Raw genomic sequence first — 17,471 nt, 5'->3', positions numbered from 1 at the left:
TCAGTGAAACCCCTCTGCCTCTGAGAGAGTGATTTGCAGCGCGGTGGGGACTGTGAGGAGAACGGTCATGCGTGTTGGCAGCGGGCCGGGCAGCTGGGAGGGGAGGCTTCGGGAGACCGAAGCCGTTCTTACTAACGTTGGTCCAAAAGAACCTCCCTGGGGATGTGAAGTGGGGTGAGATGGGAGGGATCCGCGTTCCGACCTTTTCTGTTAATTGTGAGATAAATTTAAAAATTTGAGGGTACTCTTCATTTTGGCCTCTCACAAATCCTTCTAGGGAAAGAGGAAGCCGAGAAAATTCCTGTCCACTTCCTCATGACCGCATCAACCAAGTGACTCGTAGTGTTTCTGATTCTGCTGGCTCTGGACTGACACAGACAAGCAAACAGAAAAGAAGGACGAGGCCCCTGTCTTGGAAAGTTTACGTGATAGTTTAGCCACAGTATTTTCAGGCTCAGTCACCCTGCGCGTAAGCAAAATCTGATCCCAAAAGTGCCTCCCCTAAGCATCTGGATAGATTTTTTTTTTCCTTATTAAAATCAGAAGTTAAAATTGGAGGAGTTTAGTCTGATTTATCTTATCATCAGCTGTCACCGAGGTTTTGCTTTAGGAAGTAGGTCTTCCAGACACCAGTATCAAACCGGACTTAGTTTTACTCACCGAGAAAGGGCCCGTCTGCCATCCTTTGCGGCCCTCCAGCCGAGCCTCTTAGCCGGTTCCTGGCCATCGTGTCAGTCTTTTTCCCTGTGCTGCTCGCTGCCACTGTGTGCTTCTGTCACCCCAGGCCAGAAGCTGCCACAGGGTGACATTTTTTTGCAGATGGGATAAAATCCAAACTCCTTAGGCAACTCTTCAGTTCTCTCCATGCAGGCACCAGACCTCCCTCATATCCTGGTCTGTCATTCGAATATTCCAGGAGGCTTGCTTCTGCCCTGCCCCTCCCTCCCCCATGCCGTGCCTTTTTTTTTTACATGTCTCTTCCCCTCTAAAATCCTCATGAGCCTTTGTGGTTCTACGGCGTTCCATGTTTCTATTTATGTTTTGATTCTTAGGGTCATTCTGTAGCGTCCCTTTCAGCCCTCAGATTTGACAGATTTGACACTGAGAACAGAGGGTATTTTAAGAAGATGCAAGCAGATGGGGGTAACAGTGTCTAGCATTTAGGGGCGCCTGGGTGCCCCAGTCGCTTAAGTCTGACTTCAGCTCAGGTCATGATCTCACGGTTCGTGAGTTCGAGCCCCGCATCGGGCTCTGTGCTGACAGCTCAGAACCTGGAGCCTGCTTCGGATTCTGTGTCTCCCTCTCTCTCTGCCCCTCCCCCGCTTGTGCGCACTTTCTCTGTCTCTCAAAAATAAACAAACATTAAAAAAATTTTTTGTTTTAGTAAGGTCTTACTATGGGCCAGTCGTGGTGCTCAGCACTTTACGTCACTGTTGAACCCACACAGACCTGTGAGATGGGTATTATTATTATCCCCATCTTACCGATGGGCCTTTGGGGCAAGTTAAACTACTTGCCTGTTGTTTTCCGTCAAGTAAGTGATAGACCCCCAGTGTTCTCTGCTGTCTCTGCCTAGAGTCCACAGGACGAGGAGGCGGTGGAGGCTGGAATGGGATCAGTAGGGGTGACTCCTTATTTGATTCTAATTTCCCTTGAAGTAACGATCCCTCAAGGCTTGGCGGTTTGCTGGGAAGAGCACTGGCCTAAAAGAAACCCCAGTGCTGAGTGTTGCTCACCTTGTACACATGACTTCATCGTAGTGAGCCCGTGTGGGAGGCTCGGACCTCCACGCTCTCACTCCGTGACTCTTCTGGAATAGAGAGGCGGGGTGTTGGCATCTCTGCTGTCCGACTCTCTTGATCGCCAGTCTTGCCAGGTTGCCCCGTCTCCTCTCTGCTTCCCCCAGTCTGTCCCCCAGGGGCCAGCCGAAGACTCTCCCTCTCGGGTGGCTTCCTCCATTTCAGTTCGCAGAGACCTGGCCCTTCCCTGCTGCTCGGGCAGCCTTGGCGCTGGACTCACCCCGAGTGGGGCAGCACTGCCAGCTGTTCTGTGGGCCGGTGTCGTCCGCCCCCGGCCAGGTGCGAGCCCTTCCAGGATAGGGATGGGGACGCGTGCTGGAAAACACTTTTTGGTTTTGATTATGAATTTTGTTGTCGTCTTTTTCCCGTGTAACCTTGGGTCATCACGAATGGTCTTTCCTCGGGCAATGCCAGAGGCTCCCATGTCTGCTCTATCATAGTGATGCCTTGACAGTTTCTATGTGGCTTGCTTAAGCCAGGGAAAAATTAGGACAACATCAGAAGCTACCGTTGATTTTATCCTTACTTATTTTATTACGTTATGAAGTGGACTGTGAAGACCCAAAATAAACTCTGTTTTATCAATTAGCATTTATAGAACGTGTATATTTTGCCCAGCATTGTTCAGAGGAGAGCAGGAAAGCAGGACCTTTCTAGAGTCCTAAACACTTAACGCTCTATTTTGAGGAATAAGCTGATACTCCTGAAATCACGAGGACAGGATGATGTCGTAAACCATGCCATAATGATCACAGCTGTCACAGAAGTTGGGAGGCGGCAGAGCGTTGTGGAATAAGCAGTGTTTCCCACCTGAAGGATGTTCTCTGGAACACTGATCCTACAAGATATTCCTTAAATGGTCGTAAATGGGAAATGCTGCGTATTATATCCTGTTCTTGGATATTTGCAGTGCATAATAGTGTATTACAGGATTTGAAAAACCTTCCAGTATAAAAATCTGCTGAGTTTTATTTAACTCCTATTTCATGTAACTCTTACCAATAGGCGGCAACATGCTTTGCATGTCTTGGCAAACACTGAAGAGCAACAGAAGTTTTGGATGGTTTCTCTGAGGACTTCTTTTGGAGGAGATGGGGCTTGAGCTGGGTCCTCAACAGTATAGAAGGGAAGGAGATTGTATTTCAAGCAGGGGGACGATGTGACCTGTGACTCGGAAGTGGAAAAGACGTGGCTGGGTGAAGGGAACCAGGAGGGGAGGAATGGGGGAGTTCAGTTAGGTAAGAAGACGGGGCCAGGTCACGGCAGGCCTGGGACACCAGGCTGGGGAGTGTAGCTTCTCTATGGCAGGAAAAACAGCACCTTGGTGGATTCCGAGTGATGAAATTATGTGATGGAGGAGATGTTAGAGAAGGGTCAGTCATCCGTCTGTGATGATTGGTGGGAGGAGAGCGGGCCCAGGGTTGGGGTGGCTGGCCAGTCTAGTCTGATTTGGAAGGACTGCCGGGAAGGTAGGGATGACTTTGCCTGCCTTCTCTCGGGTCGCCCTCTCCTAATGCTGCCTCCTCTGGCATTCTTTCCTCAGGAAGCTCTGAGCATTGCCAAAGTGCAGGTGGAAATGGGAGCCCAGGTGTTGGATATCAACATGGATGATGGGATGCTGGATGGTACAAGTGCAATGACCAGATTTTGCAACTTTATTGCTTCTGAGCCTGACATTGCCAAGGTTGTACAAAATGTTTATTCCCCAAGGGAGTTCACCTGCCCTCACTCTGTCACTCATTTAACCTTGTCATTTGTCCCATGGGTCTGTCCTCTCATACACTGGTTTTCTGGTTTCTTACGGTGAACACCCAACAGTTTCTGATTGTCAGTTTCTCCTTTAATGGCAGCCTTTTGATATAAACCAGAGAGAGCTGTGACTTCAGCTCGGCTGTTTCCAAGGCTTCTGGAATTGCTCACAAGAATTGAGTTTCCTCTGATATCGGGATGGCCTAGGAACCTGCTTACCATGTCTCTGAAGGATGCAATTACCCGCTTTTACCAAGTCATGGGTTCCATTTCTAACACAGGGGCGCTCAGCCAGTTCTTCTTTATTGCAGGAAGAAGAGACCCATTTGGGCTTATCAGAGTAAACAAAATTATAAAACAAGATTAAATTGAAGCATTCTATGTGAGCTTTTACATTTGTTCTTTAAAAGATGAAAGTTAATTGTGTCCAGTTTAAAAAATATTTTTTAGATGGATTCTAAAATCTTTAAACATTTTACTTCATTTTCTACCATTGAATTTGTGGTGAGAAGTGATTTGTGAAGTTCTTCTTAAAGGAAACTTCCTAGTGCTTTGAGGGACGAGGCTGTCTGCTTTTCATTAGGCCCATGGCAAACGCTTAAGTTAGACATCTTGTGGTAAGCAGTGAATTACATCGACCCGTCTTTCATTTGTGTCTTAAAACTCCTCAGTAAAAAGCCCTGTCACTCCTCTGGGAGTAAATATTTTGAGAATTTAAGGTGCGGAGAAACCAAATGACTTGTTCCGAGTCCATCAGAATGAGAGGGGGAGCAGCTTTTTATCTGCTGAGCGGTGGGAAGGGGGCTCTACTGGGGTCGGAAGACTCTCCTCACGGTCCCAGGCAAGTCTGCTGACTGTTGACCCGAGTTTCTTTCCGCTGCTTTGTCTGACTCGTGAATCGTGAACATAGGAGTGCCTCAACAAGGACCAGCCTTAAGTAACCGAAGACCTTATGAATTACTGTTCTGATTGGTCCAGTAATTTTGTCTTGATCTCTCCTGGTTTTGACCTCCTACCACAATTTACTTGAGACCAAATTATGAACGACTGGAGTCGAGCATAAAAACGTGTGACTAGCCCATATTACCAGCACAGCCGGGACACCAAACTCAGCCAGCGGTTTAGAAAGTGGGCCTGGTATCGTCACTGGTGCCTGACCCCTTTCCTAGCAAACCTGTCACTGCCAGTGTGGTGAGAAAGAGCAGAGTCGATGGCTCCCTCGTTCCGTCATGCTCTGCTTTGGAAGAGTGGCCTACGGACGAGCCGACTGCCCTGGGAACCTTCCCTGCATTCTCCCGCCCTGCTCTCTCTCTGCCCTAGGTGCCCTTGGGAGGCGAGGTGCCTCCGAGACATGCTGCTCACCTGCCCCCACGTTACCCACACTTCATGGCACTGTGTGTCTAGTCGTTTATCTTAACAAGCTTGGGGAAGCCCGGGAGCCTCCTGCTCCATCAGTGCCCCCCAGTCTAGCACGGGGCCTGACGTGGGCGTCACTTTAAGTAATGGAGCTTAGATCAGCTGCCCTCTTTCATTTCTTTGCTTGAAGCTAGTCCTGCCTTGGAGCCCTTACTTACTTTTACTTTTCCTGGAACAGAGGCACGAATGCACAGAGACTGTTAAAAATGAACCCGTTCTCATCTGTGCGTTCCAGTTTTGTCTTTTATTTTAGTTATATGCTTTTATTAAATATTACATCTTTTCCTTTCTAATAGTAAAACGCTTCTACTTCTAGAACTCTTCTAAACACCCCCGCCCCCAGTCAGGAAATTGATTTTCTTTTCTTTCTCTTTTTAAAAAAAATTTTAATGTTTATTTATTTGTGAGAATGAGTCAGGGTGTAAGCATGGGAGGGGGCGGAGAGAGAGGGAGACACAGAATCCGAAGCAGGCTCCAGGCTCTGAACTGTCAGTGCAGAGCCCGATGTGGGGCTCAGACTCAAGGACCATAAGATCATGACCTGAACTGAAGTCAGATGCTTAACCGACTGAGCCACCCGGGCACCCCAAGAACTTGATTTTCTAAAGGGAAGATTGAATTTGAATAACTTGGCTGGAAGGCTGTTCCCAGGGGTGTACAAGGCTGAGCATTAACCCCAGAGTCAGATCAGGGATTTTCTGAATCCTGTTGGAGATTTAGTTTAGGCACTCGAAAGCGTAACCTGGAAATGAAGCCGGTGAGCTGACCTCAGTGGTTTCATTCCAGTGTTTAGTCGTGATCTTTGATTTATAAATTCCTGGTTTCTACGTGGGGTCTCTTGTAAGACTGGAGTCACTCCCAAGTATTTTGGGCATTAAGAACGACTACCTTAAAATCCTCTTTCTGCCACACTACTATTATTTGTTGTTTTCCTAAATAAGAAATAAGGAATATTTGGGAGCCCTTGGGTGGGAGTTTGTAGTGACTTGTAATTTTTCTGTGACTTTTCTTGCCCTTCTGATCTCAGGTGCCCTTGTGCATCGACTCCTCCAATTTTGCTGTGATTGAAGCTGGGCTGAAATGCTGCCAAGGGAAGTGCATTGTCAATAGCATTAGTCTGAAGGAGGGCGAGGGCGACTTCCTGGAGAAGGCTAGAAAGATTAAGAAGTTTGGAGCTGCTGTGGTGGTCATGGCGTTTGATGAAGAAGGGCAGGTGAGTGAGGACTTTGGACTGAGCTCCATCGCGTTACACGGGCTAGACCAGGCAGCGGAAGACAGTAGAGTCCAGAACACCATAAGTACCATGTGGGTGTGCACGGGTGGATACACAAGTCATGCACGTGTACAGATACTCGTCGCTACAAGTAGGAAAATCTGATATATTCTGAAGTCTTTGTATCAGTTGAGGAAGGTATTATTCAGTGAATGCTATTAGACCGACTGGCTGTGCGTTTGGAAGAAAATAAAGTAGAGCCCTGTTTCCCACCGTATCCTAAAACGCAGCCTACGTCAGTGAACGATCTTAACGGAAAAAACAAAATTCTGAGGAGTATATGGGCAATTACCCATCTAAACTTGGGAAGCCAGGAGGAAAATTAATAGAGGTATCCGCCTGAAAATGTTTAAGTTTCTGGGGTGAAGGACATGGTATCATCTGCAACATGAGTGGTAGCAGCGGGTTAACATCGCCAACATGCAACGTTTCTGTAAATTGGAAAATAAAACACCCAAATCAAGCCAAAAGAAGTCTAGACAAAGGAAGTGAATAAGCAGTTTATAGAAAAAGAAAAGCAAAGAGCTAATAAATCTAGGAGAAGATACTATAGTTTGTAGTGATTAAGGAAATAAAAAATGAAGCATTAATAGGATATTTATTTTTTTAACCAAAGAGAAAAATCTCTTTTGCACTCTTCTGGATTATTTGAATTTTTCTCCTAGTGAAAACATATCTTTTGGACAAAATCAGTAACACTTTAGTCACAAACAATTTTACTCTAAAACTACAAAAAGCAGAGAAAGGAAAGAAAAAGGACATATAATTCCACTACTCGTCAGTCATACAGAATAAGAAGTCAGTATGTCCCGATCTGAAACCACGCCTACCCTCCAGTTAACTGGCGTTTTTTTCCTCAGCTTATACAGGCATACATGTATCCACATAAGTCTTGTTTTATTAAATAAAACCGGGATCATGCTGTCAAATGGCTCCTCTCGTCACGTCCCTGCCACGGTATCAGGGAGGGGCAGTGGGAAGCTTGAAACATAATGTCAAGCGAGCGAAGGGTGTGCAGTGATTATGTTGTATTGATGCCTTATACCTCACGTGACTTTTAGAACCATTTTTGTGTGTCTTCAGTATTTTTTAAAAACAATGAAAAAAAAATTCCATCCCTTGTGAGTCAGCCCCCACCACCCCCCGACCCCAGGAATCTCATAATAGGTTGATACGTAAAGGTACGTGTTCAAGCTCCTCGTGGTGTTATGGTAGCAGAAACTGGCAAAGAGTCTGACAGTCCATGAGTAGCGGATGCCGCACAGAGCACTGCGTACCGGCTAAACGGGATGAGGTGTGGAACCAGGTCCACAATATATCGAAAAATGGGGAAAAAAGGCAGCATGATCCCGGTTTTATTTAATAAAACAAGACTTATGTGGATACATGTGTGTCTGTATAAGCTGAGGGAAAAAAACGCCAGTTAACTGGAGGGTAGGCGTGGTTTCAGATCGGGACATACTGACTTCTTATTTTGTATGACTGACGAGTAGTGCAATTATATGTCCTTTTTCTTTCCTTTCTCTGCTTTTTGTAGTTTTAGAGTAAAATTGTTTGTGACTGAAGTGTTACCGATGTTGTCCAAAAGATATGTTTTCACTAGGAGAAAAATTCAAATAATCCAGAAGAGTGCAAAAGAGATGATTTTGGTAATGGACATGTATTGAACCTTGACTCCTACCAAGCAGGCACGCTACGCACGTTAAATCAGCTTTTTGCCCCAGCATAGAAGTGTTGGCTATGTTTTATTATTTTTTTCGTATTCCACGTGAGGAAACCAAAGAGCTTGCGTCCCTGTTGTCACACAGGTGGCTGGTGCTAGGATTTGAGCCCGGATCTGGTGTCATTCACCGGCGTCTTTGCTAAGTGGTCGGGTGAAAGAACCCAGGGTAAGGCTATCCGGGGAAGAGTTGGCTGTTTTAGAAAAAGCCACCTCAGAAAGTCCTTCTGAAGAGGAAACACATTAAAAACCTGAACTAAACGAGAAAGCCGTGGGACCATTTAGGAAAAGAGGAGAAGTTCTCGAGAATTAAACATTTTATGTAAGTGAATTTACACCTGCCGTTCTGGAACCTTCCCCCGACTCGGCAGAGTATCGGCATCTTCCTGTCTTGGTAAATATGAGTTATAACTCCGTCTCTCATGGTTGCGTTAGATTCCAGGATTGTGTGTTTTCCTTAGTCTGATATTGAATGACATTACAGTTGTTTCTAATTTTTTAGTGAAAGGAACATGGCCGGCAAATTCCCGAATTCATTCAGCTATTTCCTCTGGGAAATGGTTGTCCTCGGATGTGCGGGTGTTTAACATTTGGACACGTACCGTTAAGTCCTCCTTCTGCAAAGTTGTTATCCAGGCCTCTTCCCCTGCCAGTTCAGTGTGGTGAGACCTTCTGGCATTGTTTTTATTTTTACCTAAGATGTCTATGTAGGTAGTTACAGAGGCAACTACCGCTGTGTGGGTTTTTCTAAAACCCAGAAGCCTCCAGCCCTCTAGCCCCCCAGCGGCAACCATGTCTGCTTTTATCTGATACTCACAGCAGTTCCCTCCTTGTCTTCGAATCCCAGTTTTAGGTATTATTTATTGCCTCTCTATAGTGGGGATGAGTTTGGCGTTTTTACTATCCTCTGTACCCCCACTTCACACATCTTTACTTGTATCCCCCCCATCCTCCCACTACGGTTAATTTTAGTTGTGACTATTTTCGGTGCTCACGTCACTAAGCAACGTACAAGCCCAGACATGTGGTCGTATGCGACAGTTCCTTTTCTTTCCTGCACCCTGTTTGCTTTCTGTGAAATCAGTACTTTCCGTCTGCTTTGTTTCTCATACAGTTTATTTTCAAGATATCCTCTAGTTGTGTAAATTTCCAGTATCCAGTGTATCCAAACACAGTCAGAAGATGGTCATTTAAATTTCTTGAGGAATGCTGTCTTCAGGTCTTCTGACACAGTCTGGGAAGGTCGTAGTCTGACTGGCAGCTGGCCCTGTGAAGCGTCCCTCGCCGTCCTCCTGGGTATTCCTCTTACTCCTCCCTTAGATTTTTAGATCTCCTAATTGCCTCATTCTTTTTTTTTTTTTAATTAAGACATTTTTTAATGTTTATTTATTTTTGAGAGAGAGTGTGAGCAGGAGAGGGGCAGAGAAAGAGGGAGACACAGAATCCAAAGCAGGCTCCAGGCACAGAGCTGTAAGGACAGAGCCTGATGCGGGGCTCGAACTCACAGACTGGGAGATCATGACCTGAGCCGAAGTTGGACACTCAACCGACTGAGCCACCTGGGTGCCCCTGCCTCATTCTTGGTTTGAGCTCTCCTGTGGTGAAGTGCATTCTCTGTCACCTTCCTAAGAAAGAAAACATGGCGGTAAAATTTTTTGAACCCTACGTGTCTGAAAATGGCTGTATTCTACTTTTATACTAATCGACAGTTGGAAGGGGGTATAGGATAGAGGCTTGGAATTCTTTCCCCTTTGCTTTGAAAACATGGTCTTCTGGTTTCCACTAGGGCTGTTCTAACCCTTCGTTCTTTATTGTGAAACCTATTTATTTTCCTACTTTCTGGATGCTTCTCGGATCTTCTCTGTCCATGGTGTTCTGAAATCTCTTGATGATGAGCCATCTCTCATGAGGTACACTCAGTGGTCTCTTTTGATTTGGGAAACTTGAGGCCACAGTTGCAGCAGGTTTTCTTGAATGTTTTTATGTTCTCTTTTCGCACATGTGGTATTCAGATATTGCATGTTTTGGAAAGGTTGCCTAATTTTCTTTTCTTTCCTGTTTTTTTCAGCCCTAGCATTTTGCTGTGCTCAGTGTGAGATTTCTACACCTGTATTTATTCTCCAGACTCTCTATCGAGTCTTATTTCTAGGAGCTCTTTCTCTTTTTGTTATCTAAGTGTTCTGTAAGAAATTGGTATAGAAATCTGTTATTAGTTGATGGAGGCAGATACTGGCTTTAATTCTTTCAAGTGCATCTTGAGCCCCTGGTGTGTGCCAGGCCCTAGGAAGATAGGGCATAAATGTGCAATGTGCATTTTTAGGGTGCACAGGGAGTAAGAAATAAAAACACAGGTCACACACACACCGGTCAACATAAACATGTTGGATGTACAGTACTTGGGAATAATTTGTACATAGGTGGGATTTAAAGCAGGACGACTGTCTCCAAAGGAATGACTGTAGAGCAGAGGTCCCAGGACCAAGTGCATCTTGGAGCTGCAGTGCTCAGGGCCGGGGAGAGGAGGAGACCCCATGAGAAGAGTTCGAGGAGGAGCAGCCCGTTTGGTAGGAGAGGAACCAGAAGACGGGTTTCACTGGGAAGCCAAGTGAAGAACAAGCAAGAAGGGCCCGATGAGCTATTTTAAAGAGCTGTGGTTAGATCAAGTAGGATGAGACAAAGAATTTATCACTGGATTTAGAACTGGGGTAGTTGATGATCTTGCTGTACTGTTTCCAAGGAGATGAAAGCTTAATTGGAGTGGGTTCAAGAGAGAATAGGAGAATTGGAGGCAGCAGGTGTAAACAACCTTTTTTGAAGAGTTTTGCTTTAAAGGGGAACAGAGGAATAGCGTGGAAACCAGAGATGGGTAGGGGGTTAAGAAAGGGCGCGCGTGCGTGTGTGTGTGTGTAGACAGATGATGTGACGATATGTGTTTGCAAGCCGATGGGATTGATCTGGTAGAGAAAGAGGAATTAATGCACCAGGGAAAGTGGGTGTTTGCTAGCTCTGTGACCTTGTAAGTGGGGAGGGCCGGCAATCAGTGTGCAGGTTGGGGGGGGGGGGGCAGTGTGCTCACACTGCGGGAGCGAAGTTGGAAGTGTGCAGATCCAGAGGCATGCTAGGCGGTGTTCCGGGGGAGTCTGTAACTGCTTGTTTTCTCAGTGAAGCAGGCAGCAAGGTCAGCTCAGAATGGGAATGCAGTGTCGTGTGCTTTGCCAGCAGTGCGTCTGTGTGTAGCCAGTCTGTGTGTAGCCGGCAGCCTCCATGGAGAAGGGGTCTCTGCCGGGGCTTTTAAAAACCATGCACAGCCCTGGACTCCCCACTTTTGGTTCCTGGCTCGTGTGGTCTGGGGTGAGACCTGGGCTAAGTAATTTTTTTTAAATTTTAAATTCCAGTATAGTTAACATACAGCGTTACATTCGTGTTAGATGTACCATGTAGGGATTTGGCAATTCCGTACATCACCCTGTGCGCCTCGCCTCGAGTGCCCTCCTTAATCCCCATCACCTCTTTCACCCGTCTCCCCACCCACCTCCCTTCTGGTAACTGTCGGCGTGTTCCCTGTAGTTAACAAGAGTCTATTTCTTGCCTAGCCTGTCCCTTTCTTGTTTTCGTTCCTTGGCTCATTTGTTTTGTTTCTTAAATCTGGCTTCAGGAATTTTGAGGCCTTAGAGGTGATGTGTATACTGTGATTGGAAACCAGCAGCGTGTATCTCGGTCCTCGGAGCAACCACCTGGGGGTAGCTGTCCTCCCATGTTAGAGTGAGTCAAGGTCAGATGGTTAGGACGTGCTGGAGGTAGTTCGGATCCCTGATCTGCCAGTTTGAATACTGATGCGTGTTTCCAAGTCCTGTGTAACTTACCCCATGCTTTGTCCGTTCGCATTGCACAGTGTCCGGTCTGGTCTGAGAACGAGCTTTCCCAATGTAGATTTGAATGTGACTAGAAGTAAAAAGCAAGTGTAGGGAAAGAATCGTTTTAACCTAGTTACGAAAGAATGCAGATTAGAGCGATATTAAGGTAATGTTTTATCTGTACTAAGTCGGTGAAAGTAAACTTAAAAATGATCAAGGCCTGTGCTGGTACAGCAGTAGAAACAGAAAGCTTATTCATCCTAGAGCCTAGTATCAGGCTGGGACGGTCCTTTTGAAAGATGCCGTAATACCTGCCAAGACATATAAAAACGTTCATACCCTTTGAGCTAATGATCTCATTTCTGGGAAATTATCCCAATAAAAGAATTCGACAGCATTAAGAACACTATATACGCAAAGATTTTTCACCAGCTTTATTGAAGAAAAAGACACCTAAATGCCCAGCTGGAGAGAAATTGTTAGCTTAGATTACATCATTCTGTTGGGATATTATTCAGAGTATTCAAATATTAATTACGAAGACTATGGCAGGGTGACAGTGCTTATAAAATGTAAATAAAAAACATAAAACCAAAAATTATTTAGACACTGTATACATGACAACGTAAAAACTACATTTAATAAAGATCAGAAGAAAATGCTGTAAAGGAAAATAATTGTTACTATAAGACAGTAGAACTAAAGATTCCTTTTAAATACTGCTTTCCCTATTTAAAAATAATTTTTCTGTATGATTATAGACATATATGTTTACTGAAGAATTATAAGAAATTACAAAGAACAAAACAAAAAAAATTCACGTATTTGCAAAGCTCAGAAGCCAACAATACAGATATTTTGGTTATTGTAAAGGCATGTCTTCTGTCAGTGAATTCTCCTCACACTCTTGGGTGTAGAAACAGTTAAGAACCAAGATTTGCTTTGCTTGGATGACATGGTTGCTTCTAAGGAGAAAGCCTTTCTCTTAAACATTTGTTTTTGAGAGAGAGAGAGAGAGAGGGAGAGGGAGAGGCAGAGAGAGGGGGGAGACAGAATCCCAAGCAGGCTCTGCACCATCAGCGCAGAGCCCGACGCGGGGCTCGAACCCCCGTGAGATCATGACCTGAGCTGAAATCAAGAGTTGACGCTTAACCAACTGAGCCACCCAGACGCCCCGAAAGCCTCTCTCTTAAATGGAAAAACTGTTGGAACTGAACAGAAGGGGGAACTCACGCCTGCTTTTGTTGCAGTATCTGGCTGCCGTCTTCGGTTTATGTTTGTGATTCATGTTGCACTGAAAACTGCGAGGTCAAGGTCGGATGTGGCTGAGGGGGCTCTGGCCCTGAGACTTCTGGAGTAAAAGGCAAATAAGGAAGTGTTTCTTTGTCTTTTGCTGATGTTCATAGTTTTGATTGCCTGTTATTTTAACTCCTTTATCCTTGAAATTTCTATGGGAAAATAATGTTATTACTACTACTAGATTTAATTTTCCTTTTCTAATTGAAATGATTATTTTGATAGAATAATTTTTGATAATGTGAGGTTTCTTAGAAATATAATTATCACCTAAAAGGATGGGCTTATATCATTTTTGTTTGCACGTGTGCAAACTAATTTCAAAGGATCAGTATCCTATAAATGCATCCGTTATATTCACATTTTCCTCTGTTAAATGATTTGAAGATAATTTTCCAACTTATGGAGAAATAAAGCCCCATTGGGATATTGATTAAAATTTAACCCTAACCTAGAGTATGATGATATCTTAGCAATATTCCTAGTTGTCATTTAGGAGCATAGGATGTCTTTCCAGTTATTATTAATGAGGTTTTATAGTTTTTCTTAAATAGAGAATTTCGGGAACCTTCCTAGGTGTTTTGTGTCACTTTGTTGTTGTGGTTGGCTTATTTTTTCCTTTCGTAAATATTTCTCCTTTGGTAATGATCTTTTAGATTTTTATTTCATGACAGCTTCTCTGTTGAATTTAGATAAATTGATACCGTTTTTCAGTTGAATGTCTTGTATTTTCCAGGAAGCTATGCACCATGGTATCGTAAATGGTTCTAGGAAAGGGAAGTAATAGTTCTCAGTTTTCCCTTTATTTTTACCTTGCTGAAGGTAGTTGACCCACGCCTAGGAGCTCATTCTCAACGTTTTCTCCTCTGATCCTCTCCAAGCTTTGTTAACATCCTACAAGTATTTCTGCATTTCAGAGGCCTCCTATTCAGTGGCTATGGAGAGGTCACCACTGCCCAGTTAAGCTTACGTGATTGGATATTTCTGTTCTTGGGCCTTTCCTTCTCAGGTGGACTATAGGTCTGAAGTCCTTGCAAAGACTTTTCCAGATTGCTTTCGGAGGCGGGAGTTCATGACAGGGATGTGAGGAACAGAAGGCCTCCACGCCTCTCTTGGTCCCCAGGCCTCCACGGAGCCTGGGACACTCGTTACCTCACAGGAATAACAGCACAGCTGGGGGACCTCCAGCTCAGGCTCTGGCTTCCCAGCGCGCCTGGCTTTCCTCTTTGTGATGGAGAAGATTTGAATGGGGTCGCTTGGCCCTAGCTAGGAAATGGTGCTGCTTCACCTGGGCCTTAGCATTGGCCTTGCAGAGTACGGTTTTCCAGCACGCGGCTTCTATCTGTAGTTTCTGGAGAAAAAGCCACGGGCAGGCGTTGGATCATGATCATGACTACACAAATGAGTCTGGCCTCTGATTTCCTCATCTGCTGTGTCCCCAGTGGTCACATCTGAGACCCTGTCCTCCCTAGTGTTAGCATACTGTGGAGATTGTCTCTGTGTCTCATTGCCCTGTCTCCCGTCTTGTCCATTTCCCCCTCAAAGTCTGAGTCCCTGGCATCCAGATTTTCTGCCTTGCGCATGAGCTGTGCCAGGGGCACCCCTCCCTTCCTTCAGGCGAGGGGTGAACCAGGGGCCCTCCAGGTTGGCCTTGCATTTCCAGCGACCCCAGTGCACTCCTCCACCGTGGGCAGGGTCTCCACCGTCTTCACCCCTGGCCTTCACTTCTGCCCTCGTGATGCTGGGTTTCCTAACATCTGCCCGTGGCTGCCTGTGTCCGTCCGCACATTTGCCACCATGGAGAATCCACTCAGAAGGCTTCTGAACTAAGCCCACGCCCTCTGTGGTTTTGGAAAGCCAGAGTGTTTTTCCTTGTAAACTTCTTTCTTCAGGTTTCTTCCTTCTGACTCATCGGTGCCCTGCTGATGGTGGCACCCATGTCCCTATCACTTCTGGCTTGGATTTCATGGCAGCGGGATGGGCCTCCTGCTCATTCTTAACTAAAGCATCTGCCTACTGATGGCTGTCCGGCTTTCTGCAGCCTAAGAGTAAATCGGGTAGATGGCGAGATCATAAATGGCCTTTATTCCTTCCTTCTTGACCCTGAGATTTGTGGACTCATCCCTGAGGTTTTCTCATCGCTTGACCTGAAAAGGTGCCGCCTCACTGATCCAGGACCCCAGCTTGGCTTTACGGGAGAATCGCCAGGGGCTCCTAAAGATATCGTTGCTTAGCTCTCTTCTCAAGGTCCTGATCTAACCGGTCTAGGGGGAGGTCCAGGTATTAGAAAACACACAAGGAGCCCCACAGATGACAGTGTGTGACCAGAGTGTAGAACCCTTGTGAACAGAGGGAGGCTCCCGTTCTCTTCTTTCCCTGGACCTCTCTTCTGGATCCTGTGAGATCCTCTGGCATGACTGTAGCTTGCTAGCGTGTTTATCTCCTAACCCTGGTTGAGGAACATGACAGAAAAAATCCTGGCGAATCTAACGTGATATGACCTGCTTCCTGCAAAGGTCTGCACACCGAGCCTCTGTTCATTCTTAGATTCATTTGTTTATTCAACGGCCGGGAGTTGAGTGTCTGTTAATGTGACGGGACTATTCCAGGTGCTACAGGAACAGTTTGACAAGGATGTATCCTTACGGGGCTGAGAGTTGGTGATTCTGTTCTGGCCCGAATAACGAATTCCTGCCCTGTGAGGACCCTCCTGCTTGTTCCGTGGGCAACGCTGCCTCCTGGCACACGGCTGGGCTTCCCTGCTCGCCTGCGCACGACACCCTAAGCCTTCCACACTTGGCCGCGTGTCATTCGTGGCTCAGAGAAGTGAGCAGGACCTGGATCTCTTGACCTACCAATCAAACTAGGCTGTAAGAGACACTGGCAGTGCTGGTAGCCCCAGGCCCCTCTGCCTCCTCTTTTAAGGAGCTTGGCTGGGCCATGAACCTAGAAGCTAGAACCCTTATTGGGCTCACTGGTGAAGGGTGAACCAAAGTCCAAGACTAAAGCCAGCCCTGGACGACCTGCTCCTGACTGCTTTCTCCAGGCCTACATCTTGGCCTTAACCTTGTCACTCTAACTGAAGGAGTAAGTTGTTGAAGAAATTCATTTAGGGAAGAAGAGAGCTTGCCACCTTCCCTAAAGCCTGGAGCGGTGGGGCCACAGAGCCCACTCCTGTCTCCCTTTCCCTTGGCCCTTGGTCCTGCTGAGTCATGGGGGCACTGAACCAGCTGAGGTGACACCTAACCCCACCAGCTGCAGGACGCCGGGAGAGATTGGAAACCAAAGGGAACAGTTGAAAGAATACCAAAGTAGGCAAGCTATTGAAAGCCTGGATCTAAGGGTGAGTTCTTTGTGTAATTCCCGACCGTGCCTTTTCTGGGGGGTGGGGTCTCTCTGAGTGGCCCTCATCTGTGTGCTCACCTGGAGAGCTTGCTCTCTGGAGGTCAGGACACTTAGTGCCCACGTCTAGGCAAGGGCGCCCTCCCTCAAAATAGCTTGTAGACTCAACACGTAGTTCAGTGGTGTTGGCCATTTGTCAGTAACATTTTGCACACAGAATTGTGTGTGGCTTATTTTTTTGGATTGTCATGATAGCAAGTGTTCAGTTTTTCTTCAGAGCAGATTTGATTTTTTATGCAAGAAATCACCTGGGTGAGCCACCTGGGTGGCTCAGTCAGTTGAACATCCGACTCTTGTTTTGGCTCAGGTCACGATCTCACTGTTTGTGGGTTTGAGCCCTGCCTTGGGCTGTGTGCTGAAAGTGTGGAGCCTGCTTGGGATTCTCTCTCTTCCTCCCTCTCTCCCTCCCTCCCTCTCTCCCTCTCTCCCTCTCTCCCTCTCTCCCTCTTTCCCTCTCTCCCTCTCTCCCTCTTTCCCTCTCTCCCTCTCTGCCCCTCCCCCACTCACACTGTCTCTCAAAAATAAATATTTTAAAAAAATATTTAAAATAACTCAGAATGTAATTTGTTGAATAAGCCCTGTGTTGAGGCTGTAAATTTGGTCTGAAGATAGTCTCCATCACAAAGTTCAGAAGGGCTTTGAGTAAAAGTGTTGATTCAGTAAACAGTATTGAGCACATACTTTGGCAGGCACAGTTCTAGGCACAGGGGATACAGCAGGACTGGTGTTCTGGCTCAACAAGTTAATAAATAATAAAACATAAGAATAATAAGTTGCCAAATAAATGCCATTTCTAGAAAGAGGTGCCACGAGGGGGATGGGATGGGGGAAACAGGCAGGGTGGCTGAGGGGACGGTAAGGAAGGCCAAACTGGAAAGAGCTGTCTGGGCTGGGACGTGTGTGATGCGAAGCACAGAGCCATGTCCCTGTGTGTCCCCGGCAGTGGCAGCAGTGCATTTCGC

At 46.1% G+C, this 17,471-nt stretch overlaps 1 protein-coding gene across 3 annotated transcripts in view; it reads left to right on the top strand.

The window, feature by feature from the left end:
- The window catches only part of MTR (5-methyltetrahydrofolate-homocysteine methyltransferase), a 131,143-nt gene that overhangs the window by 37,192 nt on the left and 76,480 nt on the right, over positions 1 to 17,471 (top strand). For all 3 annotated transcript variants that reach the window (XM_042961189.1, XM_042961188.1, XM_042961190.1), the window contains exons 14-15: positions 3,343 to 3,483; positions 5,992 to 6,177. In XM_042961189.1, coding sequence (XP_042817123.1) covers positions 3,343 to 3,483; positions 5,992 to 6,177 — 327 coding nt within the window. The remainder of the gene's footprint in view (positions 1 to 3,342; positions 3,484 to 5,991; positions 6,178 to 17,471) is intronic.

This window comes from Panthera tigris, chromosome D2, assembly GCF_018350195.1.
Source record: "Panthera tigris isolate Pti1 chromosome D2, P.tigris_Pti1_mat1.1, whole genome shotgun sequence".
NCBI classification, from domain to species: Eukaryota; Metazoa; Chordata; class Mammalia; order Carnivora; family Felidae; genus Panthera; species Panthera tigris.
The sequence above is the reverse complement of the archived record's forward strand: the minus strand, read 5'-3'. Positions and strand labels throughout refer to the sequence as shown.